Genomic DNA, 16890 nt, shown 5'->3' on the forward strand with positions numbered 1-16890 from the left:
TGCCTGTAGTAATAAAACAGGTCATGGTCTCCTAGGAAGGGTAGTGAAAAGGCAGCAGTTAAGAGATTAACAGATTTATTGATTAGATACACCTTGCCAAGTACAAGGATTATTATGCAGCTAAATTGCCCTTTCAACAAAAATAAAGCATAATCTAACCCTAGCTATTTTTTATTCCACTATTATAAATACAAGTCCACAGATTTTACCATGCAACCTGATTATACAGCTTGGGCTCTAAATAGATTCTAATGCCACTTGTAAGAATTTCTTACTGTCTCTTATGCCATTTCCTTCCCGGGTATTCCCAAAGAAACACAAGAGCCAAATTTAATTTTCAGAAAATTGATACTGGGGTCACTGCATGACTGGGCATGAAACACAAGGAAACTGGAATCTTATAAGCCTCAAAGACAAGTTAACAGCATCAGAAACATGCAACTGACTTTGTCATTCCTCTTTGAGATCCTACCACAAATAGCACCAGACATGAAGACAGGAGAATTTCATGCAGTGCTTACAGAGAATCAGAGAGGGCACCACTACCTGGAGGGTCTGGACTTGCTGGCCTGAGGCGGATGCCACCTGGGCCTCAGTCTGCAACTGGACAGCAGTGACACCACCCTGCTGCTGAGAACAGGAACAGGAAGAGCTTGAAATGTATCAGGAAGGAAATGTATAGTTCAAGACATGAGATCACCTTACCTCCTGTGGGAGAGGGAGTCTTCTTTCAACAGCCCCACCCAACAGAGGACTTTCAAACTGTACAGCCTCCCTATGCTGAAACTGTTTTGTTGTAGGTAACAGGATTAAAGATATTAGCCCTTTGTCCCCATAGTGAAACTCAAAACACATTTCCATGACTCAAAAACAATAGTTGTCATCATTAACACAAATTTTTTTAATGCAATCATTCCCTCCAGAAATAAGCATTTGATCCTTCTGCCTAAAGTTATCTTAATGCTCTTTTTATTTTCTCAAATGAGTTCACAAAAACAAAGTTACCAGGTTTTTACAGCTTTGAAGCCAAAATGAAGAATTTCTGGGACTTAAATGTAATCGCCAGATAGGAGAATAAAGCAATCACTGTGAACCAAAATCATCTTCATGTTGGTCACTGCTCTCATGTTCCCAAACTAAGATTATTTGTATTCACTTATTTACCTTAGAAGCAATGTTTTCAGTGATTTAACCTAATTTTTATATCCTTTAATGGTTAAGTTCTGACCAAACAAGACTTCATCCATCAGGGGGTGGTGTGAATAGAGGGCCCTTTGTGGAATCCCCTTTCCTAAGGAGGCAGTTGAAGGAAGCTACCAGAGACACAGCAGCTATGTGGAAGGAAAAGCCAATGAAGGAGTTTAAATAATTAATATCTTTTAATCAAGAGTTGCTCCTTTCTTTGATCATTAAATAAGAACAATTCATCATCAAAATAGCCTTTGTACTCCTGACCATCTACTTTTTTGTATTATCTAAGTTCCCTCATGGAAACGAAACATTCACCAGTCTTGGCCTAAGGTCAAAGTGATACATAATAAATGTATTTTCTTCGTGGGAGAAATACAAGTAAACTTTCATGAAAATAAAAAGCTAGGTACAGAGCATCAGAACATGTCATCTCTGTATAAACCTAAGAAAGCAATCTTTTTATTTATTTTCAAAAGCATGGTTTCTTTCTTTCTTTCCTTTTTTTTTATTCATTCATGAGAGACAGAGAGAGAGAGAGAAAGAGGCAGAGACACAGGCAGAGGGAGAAGCAGGTTCCATGCAGGAAGCCTGAACCTGAATGTGGGGCTCGATCCAGGGTCTCCAGTATCACACCCTGGACTGAAGGCGGCGCTAAACCACTGAGCCACCCGGACTGCCCCGCAATCTATCTTTTTAAAGAGTAAGCCAACAGGGAGTTCCATTCTCATATGTGCTTATTCATAAAAGTGGCTAAGTATCAACCTAATGCTGAACTAGAATTTTCAAAATAAGCACCATGACGGATCAAATAAAAAAACAGGAGATTTCTTAGATGCTAACAATCTTGGTTTATCCATGGTGGCCAAAGCCTTTTTTAAAAGATCACAAAGCTAGCTTAATTGAGGAAAGGAAAACAACAAAAATGATTTCAAAAAAACCCCAAAAACTCCAAATTTCCATCTGAGAACACTCTAGGTTTTGACTTTAGCAAAGTGAAATGAGCAATTCAGTGTTAAACCAGACTCCCCAAAAGAGCAAATTCTATATGGTCATGGACTGTATATAGAGCTCGGAACACATGGAACATGAGAGAAATCGCAACAAATCCAATCTTCAAAAAAGCACTCTGGCACAAGTCACCAGACCTATTATTCATAAGATTTGGTACTTCTAAATAATTCCCCATGTAGGTGGTGCCATTCTGGGCTCCATTACTGTGCTGTTTAAAGCAGTTTTACTTCCATACCTGCTGCTGAATTTGTCCAGCCTGCACAACAATCTGCTCTGTCGAACTATTGCTGTTTGCTGTATACTGCTCCATGATCCCTCCAAGTTAGAATCCTGTCCACAGTGAGTTTCACTCAGGAGATCCTAGAAGACTGCGAAATGCACTCCTATTAGAAAGGTTGGGAAAGAAACTAAGTGAGATTGTTAATAAAAGCCTCACCAGATGATTGACATTGATAACTTATTGTTGTGCTTTATTCCCAAGTCAACAGGTAAGAGAATAGGAAATGTCCGTTTTTGATATCATTTGTAACTAGGATGACAAGGCACGCTCATGCCAACAATTTCATAATGCCATTTCACATGTCTTGGAAGTGCTTTTAGTTATTTCTTATTGGCAGCCTTACCTTTCAAATACTACCAGGGCAACATTTCCAACTTCCAAACACTCAGGAAACTACAATACCACACGTTGTTACAAAGCCTACTTAACACTAGTTTTCAGGTCTGCACATGTACTTTAGAGGATAAACAGTTTCTTTAATTTAAAGCACATACTTGCTACCTGCTCGTCAATACAATACCAAAGCGCTACTCTAGTTCACTACAAATGGTCTGCAGTGTAAAACTTCACTGCTTATTACCTAGTAAGGAAATTACCCAGACCTGAAGTCAACCATTCTTCATATCAAAATCTCCATTAAGTAGTATTGAGAAGTCTTGAGCAAAGGTTTAAGAATCTGCATTTTAATCCAGAGCAAGGAATAAGAAGTTATACTTATGGCAGAAATGTTTATAGATTAAATAGGAAAAATTTTTATGACCTATTAAGACTACAAGTTTTTCTAAAAAGAACGTAAGTTTCCCCCACTCTTACATTTGAATGCCTACAATATCCTACCCTTTATTAAATAATTTTAACTTTCTTTGGGTCATGAGGTCGAGCTCTTTGTTGGGTTCCACACTCAACACAGTTTGTCTAAGATTCTCTCTCTCTCCTTCTGCACCCTCCCCGCATCCTGCAGTCTCTACCTCTAAATAAATCTTAAAAAATTATCTCCCTCTGCCCCTCCCCCATTCATAATTGTGCACACTCTCTCTCAATAAATAAATAAAATCTTAAAAGAAGAGTAATGAGAACATTATTAATGAACCCCCACAGCCATCTCCAAATCTTACTCCATGGTCAATCCTGTCACACATCTCATCCAATTTTCACTCACCCCTGAATTATTTTGCAGTAAATCCCAGACACTGTATTATTCTAAGATTCTGTGAATACTTTAGTATCTTATCTCTAAAGAAGAAGGACTCTTCTTTTGACTTTACCTTTATATCACAATATTGTCTCTACAGTATCATTTCAAACATTAGAAAATGAGTTAAGTCCTTAAATATTTTCAAATAACCAGGCCTACGTCAAATTAACTCTTCTCACACCCCTTATCACATAAAGATTCTTTTTTTTTTTAATTTTTATTTATTTATGATAGTCACAGAGAGAGAAAGAGAGAGAGGCAGAGACATAGGCAGAGGGAGAAGCAGGCTCCATGCACCAGGAGCCCGATGTGGGATTCAATCCCGGGTCTCCAGGATCGCGCCCTGGGCCAAAGGCAGGCGCCAAACCGCTGCGCCACCCAGGGATCCCAAGATTCTTTTAAAATAAGGTCACTATTAGATAAATGAAAATGGTATTTGAGAACCTTAGATAAACTTGATTCAAAAATTTAAAATTATACCAACTACCAAAGGGTAATATACCTTGGAAGTATGGCAGAAGTACAGATACACATAAGCAAAACATAGATAAATCTTTGCCCACAACTCCAGGCCTTCATAAATTCTAAAATTTGAATGATAAAGTTATGTGAGCCGAAATGAACTACATATTACGTCAGCAAAGAAATGCACTACTCTACAAAAATCCACACGTGGTAGAGGAGATTAATCACTTGTAAACTGTCTCAATATGGTGTGAAAGAAATAAAAATATATTCAAGTGCATGTAAAGTATTTAGGAAGAAGTATATTTAGGTATAAAATTCACTCTGAAATATATCAAAAATACGATGTATTGATAGATGAATGGATAGATAGCTGACAAATCAAGCATGGTAGTGTTAAGAGGAGAGACTCTAGGTGATAGGTATGCTGGTGTTTATTTAAAATTCTTTTACCTTTACTGTATGTTTGAAAATTTTTATACTAAAAATGTAGCCTAGTTCTCATAACCAACATGGTATAAGAACCATAAATAAGTGACAAGATGACTATGCCATCGCTGCATGATGTTCCGTGGCCATATGGTTCTCTAACTCACTACCCTTTGCTCTGATGGAATGCTCACCAAGCAACTAACCATAATTTGGATTTACATTTAGATAAGCCAATAGAGAACAAATACAACAGCAACATAAATAAACTTGAGTTCTCTCTTGTTGCATACTGACAAACTGACTTTTTGATTTTTACTCTTCTGAACTGGTTGACTAATTGGCTCCTGAGAGATTCTGGTAACAGTATGGAAAATCAGGTTTTCAGCAAGACAAAGTGACTCTGCGAGGGAAGTAAATGTTCTTCCCTAAACTATCTTGTTTCTAACTGCAACACAATATATGTTTAAAAACCAATAAAATGAAAGAATTCAGGATCACGATTCAAAAGAGCATAAGTGATTCCATTTATATGAAACCCTCAAAAGGCCATAATAATCTAGAGACAGAAAGCAGGTCAGTGGTTTCCTGGGACTGGAAAGGTGGGGTGGGGGTGGGAAGCTAATTGGGATAGAGCATCTGGAACTTTCTGGGGTTATGAAAATGTTTTATATGCATTTTTATTGTGATGATGGTCACATAGATGTAGAAACTTGTCTAATTAAAATGTATACTTAAAATGATTACCCTTTGTGTCTAAACTGTAACTCAATAAAGTTGATTTTAAACATTAGGATCATGAAAGAATATCCTTTCAACACCACCATTCCCTCACCAAAATCCCCTCTCTGTATGAGATTTTTTCCCTGGTCACTAATTTCCAGAAATTTATTTTATGAAGGACGTGAGAGAGTAATAAACAGAATGTCCTACAGATTTTCCTCTTAACTAGTTTACACTGGTAATACAAATGTTCCAATTTAAAAACATTTCGATCCATGGTACTCTGAAGGGGAAAAAGGAAACACTTCTCCACCTAATAACAATTATCTCTCACATCAATGAGGGACTCAGGTTGCAACATGATTTTGAGACTACTGATGGGGAGTTATGTACCCAACTGGCTTCACTGAAGCCATGTGCTCCTACTACCTTGAACCTCAGTTGCCAAAACTGCAATACAATGTGATATTGTCTTCCCTCCAGTGCTTTTCTGTCCAAGATTTGAACAAAATTAAGCCAGCTGGATTTATTCAGCCTAGCTCTTGAGCCTAACAGTTTTGGGTGTTTCTTCCTCAAAGAGTGATTATGTGTATATTTTGGCTAGCATGAAAATCTTCTTCCTCCCCACCTGAAAGTGCAAGCTAAACATAACTGACTACTGGGAACTCATTCTATGTGGCCCTACACATTTTAAAACTAAAACTTCCGAAAGCTCAATGATAAGGATGTGAAAAGCTCCTCGAATTTACTATATTTAACAATCACTACCAGGTAAAGACTACTACAGTGCCTTCAGATTGTTTTGACCACAATTCTCAGGAAGATACACATTTTGTATCACAGATTACTGCAACCAGTACATAGAAAAAAAAAAAAGGTAACTGAAACAAAATTTCCAAGAATGTATATCTTTATGTAACACAGATGCACATTGATATTTCCTATTGTATTACAAAAAAAAAAAAAAAAAAAAAGAGCAGCATTACCAACTACGTTAAATTCACAACTCAACAAATGGGTCCTAATCTGTGTTTGATAAAAGACCAGAGAACAAAGGACTGTCCGGCTTCCCTGCTGTCTGAGGGATTTCCGGATTGGAGTTCCTAATTTGCTCCTTGTCTCCACTAATGATGCACCATCTGCCAGACATCATCCTTAAAGTTTCAGAAATAAAAAGAAAACTCTGATGAAAATCCTAATGTCAGAGTCTTTAAGTTTGGTAAAGAAGTAAAAATCTGTACTGGAACTCTGAGAAGGTAAAACAGTAATAGGGAGAAAAAACATTTCTTCCACTGTGAGATAGGTAAGTCAAAGAAGGCTTTAGGAAAATGTGGCATCTGACTTGATCCAAAGTGAGAAGGATTTAGCACGTGATGGTGTCAGAGGGGGTGGAGTACTCTAAACGAAGAGAGCGTAAAAGCAAGAAATAGAAATTTCAGGATATGAACAGCGGGCTAGAAAGCCCTATGTCTGGGACGCCTGGGTGGCTCAGCGGTTGAGCGTTGGCATTGCTCAGGGTGTGATCCCTGGGTCCTGGGATCGAGTCCCACATCAGGCTCCCTGCGTGGAGCCTGCTTCTCCCTCTGCCTGTGTCTCTGTCTCTCCCTCTCTCTGTGTCTCTCATGAATAAATAAATAAAATCATAAAAAAAAAAAAAAAAAAGCCCCATGTCAAGAGAGAACTAGAGGCCAGAATATGATCTCTTAAAATTCCAGGGAAAGTTCTTCTGCAGACAGGTGGATGCTCTACAGATGTTTAGCGTAACAACAACCAGACTGTAATTTGTTACTGCCTTTTAGGAAAAAAAGTCTAATGAAAATGCCTGGTGGTTTTAAAGAGGCTAGATACATCCATTTTTACATACTAAGGTTAAAACAATATTTGGAAAATAAATATAAATGTTCTAAAAAATACCTCAGACGTGATGTCCCATCTAACCAATGTGGATAATATTTAAATGAGCTTAAGAATATGATTTAAGGGATCCCTGGGTGGCGCAGCGGTTTGGCGCCTGCCTTTGGCCCAGGGCGCGATCCTGGAGACCCGGGATCGAATCCCACGTCGGGCTCCCGGTGCATGGAGCCTGCTTCTCCCTCTGCCTGTGTCTCTGCCTCTCTCTCTCTCTCTGTGACTATCATGAATAAATAAATAAAAAATTAAAAAAAAAAAAAAAGAATATGATTTAAACAATAAGAAACATGTTCTAAAAAGTGAAAACAAAAAAAAAGCTGTGCCTGAAGTTTTACTAGTGGAGAGAGCACTGGACCAGGAAGAGTTTTCTGAAACTTATTAGTTTTTTTTTTTCTTATTAGTTTTTTTTTTTTTTATGACCTTAAATGTGATTATAAAAATGGGCACCATATACTTAAGACCTACTCTACCGGCCAAGACTATAGTAGGTGCTTCACAGGACTAACAGCTTTTAAAGTCCTAGGAGAAAAATCTTTCTTTCTTCCCCCAAAGTCAGCTGCTGTTGTGGAGCAGAAGCCCACAGGTCAGAAACTTTTTTTTTCCAATCCTGGAAAAAAATACACTTTGAGATTACTTCCATCTGAACCTCCAAAAGATAACTGCTTCTGAAAATCCCTAATCAAGATATACAGGTGCTTTTACCAATTAGTCTTTCCAGCCTAAATTCTTCCCCCTTAAACACAGCATAATTTGGTATCTCTGGACATCCTCTTCTTCTCTCTGTGCCTAATGCTCTTCCATTCTTTCCTGTCGGAAAAAATCCTATTGTCTGTCCTTCAAGGCCAATGGAAAGTGTGGCAACATCGAATCTTCCACCAAGGCTGTTAGGAGCTCACACACCAGTACTTCACAGAACTGAACTTGGCCTCATTATAGCACTAACTGTTAAATATTAATTAGCTGTCCACTTGTTAATCCACCAGGCAGGCAAGGTTCTTACTGACCTCTATCTGCTTCCTCCCCAGCATATAGATTGATGCTTGGTACATACTAACTGCTAGAGACATGGCTGTCAATGGAGATTTCGTCTCACCCTAACAGAAAACCCCACAATATTGTTAACGCTCTATAAATACCTACTTGGAAAACATTAACAGGGAGTTACAAAGTATGCTAGAAAAAAAATAATAAATCAAGAGACGGCTGTGGACTGCACTAATGGGTCAAACCTGACACGTGCAAAGTGAAAGGGGAAAAAAAAGAAAGAAAGAAATCTGCATTCCCAAAGGAGGGAGAGTCCGCCAGAGGAGCGAAGGAGAAAACTAGTAATACGAGAAACAAGTTGTGCGTGCAGCCTCCGGGAAAAGGAACGCGCAGGGCTGGCAATCTTCTAAGAGTGAGAGGTTGCAGGCACCCAGTGGACTGGCCGGCTGCACGGCCGGGACAAGAAAGGGAGACCGCTTGGTCGGACTCCAAGACGGAGGTGTGCGGTTCTTTCCCGGGCGAGCGGGGCGGGGAGAAGAGGAAATGACGAGCCAAAAGGGGGTGGTAACGGCGCCGGGCCGGAGCCCCGGGCCGAGCGTGCGGAGAGGAGGGGCGCGGCGGGGCCGGGGAGTGGGCGCGCCAACCGACCCCCTCCCGCGACCCCGGGGCCGGCGCGGCGGGCCCGCTCCCTCTCCCCGCCGCGGTCAGGGCCCCGTGGCCGCGGCGCGCACCTTCCCCGGGGCCTCACTCGCGACCCGGGGCCGGGGGGGGGGCGGGGGCGGGGGGGGGGGGGCAGGCCAGCAGACCCGGCTCCCGGGGAGCCAGGGATGGCGGGGCCCCCGGAAGGTCGCCCGCCCCGAGGGCCAGAGCACGGAGGGGGCCAGGGCGGACTTGAGTGTGAGGCCGGGGCGATCTGGAGGAGACCAAGGCCCCGGGCGTGCGTGGACCTGGGCGGAGGGGCGCTGGTGGCAAGCGGGCCCACGAACCCCGAGCCTGGGGCCTGACAACTGGGCCTGAAGAGCCCAAGAAAGCGGGCGCATCCCCAACGGCACAGGCCCCCTGCAAGGGTCTGGACCCCGAGCTGCTCGCTCCGAGGGCGCCGTCCCCGCGCGGGGCGGCCCCCTGCAGGCCCCGGCCGGGAGTGGCCCGGGGCACTCCCAGGCCCCGGGCCCGGGCCGCCGGCCGCCCCGCTCGGCTGGGCTCAGCGAGACTCCCGGGGCTCGACGGGCGCCTGGGCCTCTCCTGAGTGGTCAGCGAGACCCGCCAATCGGGGCGCTGGGGCCGGCTCTGGGCCGCTGGATATTGGCTCCTCACACTCACCGTGCCTCGCTCCCCCGGTTCGCTGCCCGCGCTGATTGGCTCCAGTACCGGACCCCGAAACCCAATCAGAGGCTCCAGCCGCCGCTGCCGCCGCCACTGCCGCTGCCTCGCAAAATGGCGAACCCGAACAAAGGGGAATCGGGCCTCCCTCCAACCGCCTCCGCGCAGGCGCCTCGGAGACCACGCCCCCTAACCCCAGCAGCGGGCTCGCCCCACCCCCCGTTGGAGGAGCATCGCGCAGGCGTGCCGCGGAGCCACGCCCACTTCTCTGATTTGACACCGCCGCGGGCTGGAGGAACACGCAGGCGCCTTCGAGAGGCGCCAGATCCTTGAACTCAAACGCCGCCCTCGACATAGCACTACGCAGGCGCTAACTAGCGCCTTTGCCAACTGCCCACCCCTTTCGCTGCGGTCGCTGGAGACACCCCCCCCCCGGGGGCTAATGCGCAAGCGCCGTTCTTCCCCCACTCGCGGTGGGCTGTCTCGTTACGCATGCCCGGGCGGCGGCGGGACATTCCACGGATCTTACCGCCGGAAGTTCGGCGGCCATTACCAAAGAGTACGGGCTCGGCGGGCCAGCTAGAGGGGCTTGTTTCCGCCCCGCTCCCGCGCGGCGGGCGGCCATCTTACGTGCGCGCAATATAGGGCTGCGGCGGGATTGGCTCCGCGTCGGGGGTCCGTGCGCGGCTTCCCACCTACCAGGGCCGGATCCCGAGCCCTTCCCCGCGGGGCGGGACCTCGCAACGGCCGACTCCTGACCCGGTGGAGGGTAACCCCGGTACGTCGAGGCTCCGAGCGGGCCTTCCCGCTCTTGCCCACGGGACCCCTCGCTGGCCGCCCTCGGGGTGGGAGGCGGGGTGGCAGGCCTCGCTTGGCCGCCTTCGCCTGCGCCTTCCCGGAGAGGCCGCTTCCCGCGTCCCCCGCGTCCCCCGCGTCCCCCGCGTCCCCCGCCCTCCGGCCCGGACGCTCAGCGGGACTGTGGCCAAGCCCCTCCCTTTCTCTTCCCGGCCAGACCCACCGGGGGAAATAGGCTTGGGTCGTGCCGAGAAGAGGAGACTGCCCCAAGCCCGCCGCGCCCGGGAGCGGACAAGGGAGGCGGCGCCTCGCGGGGCCCGCCTCTCGGCCGACGACAGCGCGGAAAGCGAGCGGGCCCGGCCGCCTCTGCCCCCGCCCCCGCCCCCGCCCGGCTCGGCCCTTGCCCCAGCAGAGCTTCGCATCCCGTCCCCGAGGCCCAGCGACAAGTGGTGCGGGAAGGCATCACCAGCCAAATGGGTGGTCAGGGCGCTTTGTAGTATATCGAGGCCGCCTAAGCATTGTTCCTTCCTTTTCCCTTCTCAGCTGGAGAAACCCCTTAAGTTCTGGGAATAGCGACTCCGTATCATGGCCGGCAGCCCTCATGAAGATGCGGAAGGAAGCAGAGTGCGTAGCGACTGTTAACTTATTGGTGAACAGAAATTCAGAGTAATTGAGGTCAAAAGCATAAACACTTTTTAATTAAAGCCATAATCGAATTGTCTCTCACTCTCTCTTTTTTATTTTCTTCCCTACCTTCTCCAGCTGTTTTGCTTCAAAAAGGCTGAAAGAGTCCGGGCAGAGACCCCATCCATCACTTTGCTTTTACACATTCTTTAGTTTGTGGTGGTTGACTCCCTTAAGTTCTGCAGATCTGGTTTTCATTTTTATTTTTTTTATTTATTTGTAACTTTTAAAGATTTTATTTACTTAATCATGAGAGACCCCGAGAGGGGCGGAGACACAGGCAGGGGGAGAGGCAGGCTCTTTGGGAGCCCAAGGCTGGGACCCAATCCCAGGATGCTGGGATCACCCCCTGAGCCAAAGGCAGAGAGAGGCTCAACCACCGAGCCACCCAGGCGACCCTGTGGATCTGGTTTTCAATCGAGGAGGGGTAGAGGTGGGGGACGCAGTCAAGGGAAATGAAAGAACTAGGCTTAGTGTTTTTCTGTATCAAATAAAACCTCTTCTTTCCCTTTTCACATTTTAGATCACTTATGTGAAAGGAGACCTTTTTGCATGCCCCAAAACAGACTCTTTAGCCCACTGTATCAGTGAGGATTGTCGAATGGGTGCTGGGATAGCTGTCCTCTTCAAGAAGAAATTTGGAGGGGTGCAGGAACTGTTAAACCAACGTGAGTTTTGAAAAACAGCTCAATTAGTGTGCCTTGTGTAGAGCATCATGGCCTCCTGTTATATTTTAAATATTAGACCAGGATATACATATTGAGGCGGGGCGGGGGGAGGGGGGGGGGTTGGTTTCCTAACCACTGAGTACTTGTAACTCTTCAGATTAAGGTATTCCTCTACAAAAATGGCCTCTAGTTTGGGTCTTAACCACACCAAACTTGAATTCTTGTAAAGGTTTTTAATCTCTTCCTCTATCCTAAAACTTTCTTGATATTACTCCACTTTTCTGAAACCTTCAATAACCAAGGTGCTCAGCAAAGTCTACAGGTATTAACCCGACATTCAAGATCCTCTGTTTACTCATTTTATACTTAGTGTTCAAAGAGGCATTTCAAAATATCTTCCTTTCACTTTCTACCGGAGATTTTAAACCAGAGGTCTGTGTTAGAATCACATGTAGAGCTTCTGAAACAGTTGTTTATTGGGTCAGTGTGCCCTAATGATTCCTTTAAGACAATTTCATACCGTTTTATTGTAGTTCTCTATACATGACACTGCCTCTTCATTGAAAACTCCTTAGTGATTAGGAACTTTTATTACAGTTATATTCTTCACAATGCTTAGCATGATAACTGTATGTAAAAAATCATTAAAGTTTTTCAAGTGAATAAGGATGTATTTGAAAATATGGTCAGGATAAAAGATGGGGTAAGAGGAAAACAAGCAAAAAAATAATGAGAAAGCTGGAAGCTAAGGCTGATAAGGAGCAAAGTGTTACAGTGTTTCTTCAGAATTGAAAATTATTTTTAGTTCTGAAGTGAACTCAGATCTATAAAGTTTCTTTTTTCAGATCGAAGAATGCAAATCGGTGCTTTGATTTCCCCCTCCCCCCCACCTTTCTATTATTGAATAACTTTTTCTTAGAAAAGAAATCTGGAGAAGTGGCTGTTCTGAAGAGAGATGGGCGATATATATATTACTTGGTAAGATGGGGGTCAATTCTCACTATGTCAGTTCCCACTAAGTCATAAGGACTGGTGAACATGTGGGCTGTACTGCATTTGCCTATCATAGTGGTCCATTCTAGACAGCTAAAGATAACAAAAAGCTTGTGATATCATGATAACTTGGATCAAGTGGTAGTGGCTATATGGAGCACAAGGGTTAGAAAAGAACATGAGGCTGCATCCCAGCTCCATGGGAAAGAGTACTGTGACAGCCACCAAAAACCTCTGTTCTAAGACTTGGAAAAGTTAGAGATGTTCCTCATACTTTAATTGTTTCCTAATTATAGTGAGATAGCAATAATAGTATCTCAAAAGACATGTGGCCCAAAGGAGTTTTTCTCTCATTCTTTCCTATTGACTGCAGTGCCTAGTATTACTTAACTCCTTCCCTGCCTTCTGTCTCAGTATGGGATTCTTTCACTGTCCGAATGGTCTCCAGGCTGCAGAAGGAATGTAGCTTCTTGGTGATGGTGCTGGGTCACTTACAGCAACCAACCCACTACACGTCTGAGTGGGACAGCACACTGAGTGGGGACGTGTCCTAAGCCCTTTGGATGCTCTCCTTAAAGTCAGTGTAGCTTCTAGTCTTGTTTGGAACGCTACCAGTTTCTCTGTTCTTTATAGAGAAACAAAAAGCAAATAAGCATCGTTTCTAAATAGACTTAACAGGAAGTTTTCAGGTGGTATTGGGTTCTCCCTTGTTGTAGATACATTGCTTATCTCTTGGAAGTGGCACAAGGACTTTCACCTACCTTGCTTAAAAACAATAGACAATAGGTACAGCCTGCCAATCTCCTTGGCTTCTTAGGAAAAGGAAAGGTTATCACATGGCAGGATTTCTCAGGCCCTTTTCATGGATTTTTCTGAGGCCCTCCTATAACTGGAAAGCACAGTTTGACATTTGTCATCCTGCTCTGAACTCTTCTATAAAAATATACTTACTTTAATTATTAGGATGTTGGGAGAATGTGATGGCTCTTCTTTGCCTATCATTTTGGACTAATGGAAGTTTGAATTCATTCTTTGTACTCAGATTACAAAGAAAAGGGCTTCACATAAGCCAACTTATGAGAACTTACAGAAGAGTTTAGAAGCCATGAAGTCCCATTGTCTGAAGAATGGAGTCACCGATCTCTCCATGCCCAGGCAAGGAAATCCAGGGCCCTGAATGAAGACTCGTAATTGGCTGGTGGGATTTGCTGTCTGACTTGAAAGCTTAACTCAAAATATAGGCTTGAAAGTGACAAATTTAAAAACTTTAAAAAATCATCAGTGAACCAGTGGTCAGACATTAGGCTACCTTATACCCATTTCTTAACCTGGATTGAATGAATCAGGATAATTAAAACACACCAGTTTCAGCCTACTTTCTAGGGACGACATATTGCTCAGTCACCTTTGTTAAATTCTGGGCGTCTTCTGCCTGAGGCTGAGGCTCTGTTCTTGAAGGAGTAAAAGCCTAAGAACCAAGCTGAACAGTGGTGATATTCTGGGCCACTTAAGGTGTCCTGAACCTGTTAATCTGGTGCAAAGAAAGTTGTAAATTATCACTGCCTTTTAAACTGCATGCTTGTTTGTGGTCAGTGGGTAGTAGCCAGAGGATATGTCCCTTGTACATTGTCTTAGATCCTAGCTATTCAGAGCTTAAGGGAATGATGTAAGGGGTTCAGTATTTACTTTCTTTTTAGGAATTAGGCTTGGGGTCATTAATCTTCCTGTCCAGTTTTGAGTCCGTACTGACCATACATGCAGGTTTGTTTTAAGCCCCAAGTTACTTAGGAATGTGACTACAAGATCCCTCATTTACCCTGGGCTTCAATGTATTCTGTCTTCTGTATCAGAAATTGTTGTGTGTTCTCATCACGATTTTTTAAGGGACTTAATTATCAGACTATATGAAATTAGCAATTTTAAGCCTTTTTCCCCTAGGGGTATCGAGGATCAATAAAGTAACGTCTTGGAAGAAAGGTGCCACACCTGAGGGGGGCACTTGATGGGATGAGCACTGGGTGTTATGCTATATGTTGGCAAATTGAACTCCAATAAAAATAAATTAAAAAAAAAAAAGTGCCATGCAGAAGAGTTTTATGGACTGACTCAGGTTTTTTACTGGTGAACTGCATTCAGCTTGGCAATTCCAAGCTTTTCATTTTGAATTCCTTTTTGCAGAGATCCTGTCCTTTGTCCCTCTTTCTTTTTATCTCTTATCAAAAGTGTGTTTTTAAAATCCCAGCTAGTTTTTACCATTAGATATAGAAGGATAGTGAGTCACTCGTGTCGCTGTAGTCACCAATTTTCTCAAGGTAGCCTCAAACATAGAAGTGGCACCTTATTAGCAAAAAAGTGACAGCTATTGGATGTTGGGGCCATCAACCTTAGATGATTCACAACAGGAATTTACTTTGAAATTCCCGCCCATAGGTGTGGGGTCAGATTATTTGTCTTAATCCTTTGGGTGGGTGCAGCCTAAAGGAAGAGGGAAGCAGTGATTTCCTTGGTACCTTCATCACAACCTGTGGAGCTGTTTTGTCTTTTTCAGGATTGGATGTGGTCTTGATCGTCTGCAATGGGAAAATGTATCTGCAATGATTGAGGAAGTGTTTGAAGCAACAGACATCAGAATTACTGTGTACACACTGTGAACAGATGCACACTGTGGATGTGTCCATGATCTCCTGTGTCATCCCTACTGGACCATAGCACTGGGCGAACTGACCTTAAAACAGTCTAAAGAAAGTTTCATGTGAAGTAGTCTATGTCACAGGCTAGACTTTGGTTGCTGTGTTCTCATGATGAGACTGGGACTCTGGAGGAGGGATTGCTTGGAAAATGTTGATGTGATTTTCTTTTTTCTTTTTTCTTCTTTTTTTTTTTCCTTTTTCTTTTTTTTCTTTTTTTTTTTTTTTTTGACAGGAAAGTAAGGAGTAGAATGCCTCATATTAGGCAAGTAAACCAGATAGTTGATTGGGCCTCTGACCAGTTTTGCTCCAGGATACTACCTGACTTGTTCAGTCTGCCACTAGGTGGCAGCATTGATTCTACTTCTCTGCTGTTGAAGAGAAATTCCAGAAAGGATGAATATTTCAAGTAGTTTTTCATCTTTTGTCATTTGTGAGATTGTTTGATATTATCCATATGTCATATCCTAGGAGAGAATTCTGGGTTTTGTTTTGTTTAAATTACAAAAATAAGTCTTAACGTTGTTAATAAGAAATTTGTGGTGAGAGAAAAGGAAGAATAAATATCTTTTTCTTGGGGGTCCATTGAGGTTCTGTGCACACATCTGTTCTGGACCTGGGTAATGGAGGATTCACCTGTAACTTAATTGGAAAGAGTCAGACAAAAGGTCCAGTGGGCAGAACAGGGTGAGAAGAAAAACAGACAAGAACTGTGGGGTCAGCATTACTGGAAAGGTGGGAATTTAGGATCTCCTCATGGTGAACTCTTCCTCTCTTCTGTCCACCACATAGCTTCTACAATTGAATGGGTCTGAATTCAGTCATGGGACAAATGACATAATGTACATTCAATGCCTGCTAAATTGCTTAGGGCAGAGTAATGACTCAAATCAGTGGTTCTCAACAAAATCCTTATGAATCTTCTAAGAAAAAGGCTGACTTTCAAAAATTCTAGTTTGGTAGTTTGGGGTGTGGTGGGGGAGATGGCTTGGTTTCTTTGTGCTATGAAGCTGCAGAGAATTGTGATCATGCAGTCAGCTGGAATGGAAAACAGTACATGTTAGTCCCCTTCTCTTCTTAGGTTAAGAGAGCAGCACTTTATCCAATCCTGTGTTTACAGTGTAAGAATAGGTTCCTGGATTCATATCAAAGGTATTGGGAAAACTAGTGGAATTCTCTTTTACCATTACTATGATCCTAAGAGTTAAAATGGGTCCCTCGCTGGCTCAGTAGGTAGAGCATGAGACTCTTAAGATTAGGGTCTTGAGTTCAAGCTCCACATTAGGTGTGGAGCCTACTTAAAAAAATAAAAATTTAAACTAGCCAGACCTACTCTTGATTTCCTCGCTAGAGTGAATTCTGGGTCTGTCCTGGGACTTAACTGCTTTCCCTATTGTAAAAAGAACTGGGTTTCAGAAGGGGCTTGTTGAAACACTAGAAGAACACTGGTTAAATATAATCTTTGTACTTTAGACTCATGTTCTTATCATACTGCAGTGTGATAGGAGGCAGCAGTTTCAAGAAGTACTTCAGTATTTGTGTATCTCTGAAACA

At 43.7% G+C, this 16890-nt stretch overlaps 2 protein-coding genes across 17 annotated transcripts in view; one reads left to right on the forward strand and one right to left on the reverse strand.

Annotated features, from left to right (window-relative positions):
* NFYA (nuclear transcription factor Y subunit alpha) overlaps nt 1–10600 on the reverse strand; it is a 29538-nt gene extending 18938 nt beyond the window's left edge. For 2 of the 13 annotated variants that reach the window (XM_072833121.1, XM_072833120.1), the window contains exons 1-2: nt 9510–9664; nt 2438–2585 (exon numbers count right to left, since the gene is read on the reverse strand). In XM_072833121.1, coding sequence (XP_072689222.1) covers nt 2438–2512 — 75 coding nt within the window. In that variant the 5' untranslated portion in view covers nt 2513–2585; nt 9510–9664. Of the gene's footprint in view, nt 1–543; nt 631–2437; nt 2586–7208; nt 7337–9136; nt 9156–9509; nt 9669–10527 lie in introns of those variants that run through there. The other 11 variants (XM_072833114.1, XM_072833113.1, XM_072833117.1 and 8 more) reach the window with 11 other exon arrangements.
* OARD1 (O-acyl-ADP-ribose deacylase 1) lies at nt 9804–15921 on the forward strand. Of its 4 annotated transcripts, none has more exons than XM_072833125.1 (6): nt 9841–10287; nt 10848–10979; nt 11512–11656; nt 12576–12634; nt 13692–13804; nt 15198–15921. In XM_072833125.1, the coding sequence occupies exons 3-6, from the start codon at nt 11590–11592 to the stop codon at nt 15298–15300; spliced, it is 342 nt and encodes a 113-aa protein (XP_072689226.1). In that variant the 5' UTR covers nt 9841–10287; nt 10848–10979; nt 11512–11589; the 3' UTR covers nt 15301–15921. The 4 variants fall into 4 exon arrangements, with proteins under 4 accessions (XP_072689227.1, XP_072689226.1, XP_072689224.1 ...); XM_072833123.1 differs by having other exon boundaries at nt 10848–10928; XM_072833124.1 differs by lacking the exon at nt 9841–10287 and adding an exon at nt 10612–10753 and having other exon boundaries at nt 10848–10928.
* Nucleotides 15922–16890: the final 969 nt, after the last annotated feature.

This window comes from Canis lupus, chromosome 7 (assembly GCF_048164855.1).
Source record: "Canis lupus baileyi chromosome 7, mCanLup2.hap1, whole genome shotgun sequence".
Classification (NCBI taxonomy): Eukaryota; Metazoa; Chordata; class Mammalia; order Carnivora; family Canidae; genus Canis; species Canis lupus.

Excerpts from the sequence above, each read along its gene's own strand:
- OARD1 (XM_072833123.1), top strand. The coding sequence starts at position 10,890 with ATGGCCGGCAGCCCTCATGAAGATGCGGAAGGAAGCAGA. Across the intron at positions 11,657-12,575 it reads GCAGGAACTGTTAAACCAAC|AAAAGAAATCTGGAGAAGTG; the intron begins GTGAGTTTTGAA and ends ACTTTTTCTTAG. Across the intron at positions 12,635-13,691 it reads GGCGATATATATATTACTTG|ATTACAAAGAAAAGGGCTTC; the intron begins GTAAGATGGGGG and ends CTTTGTACTCAG.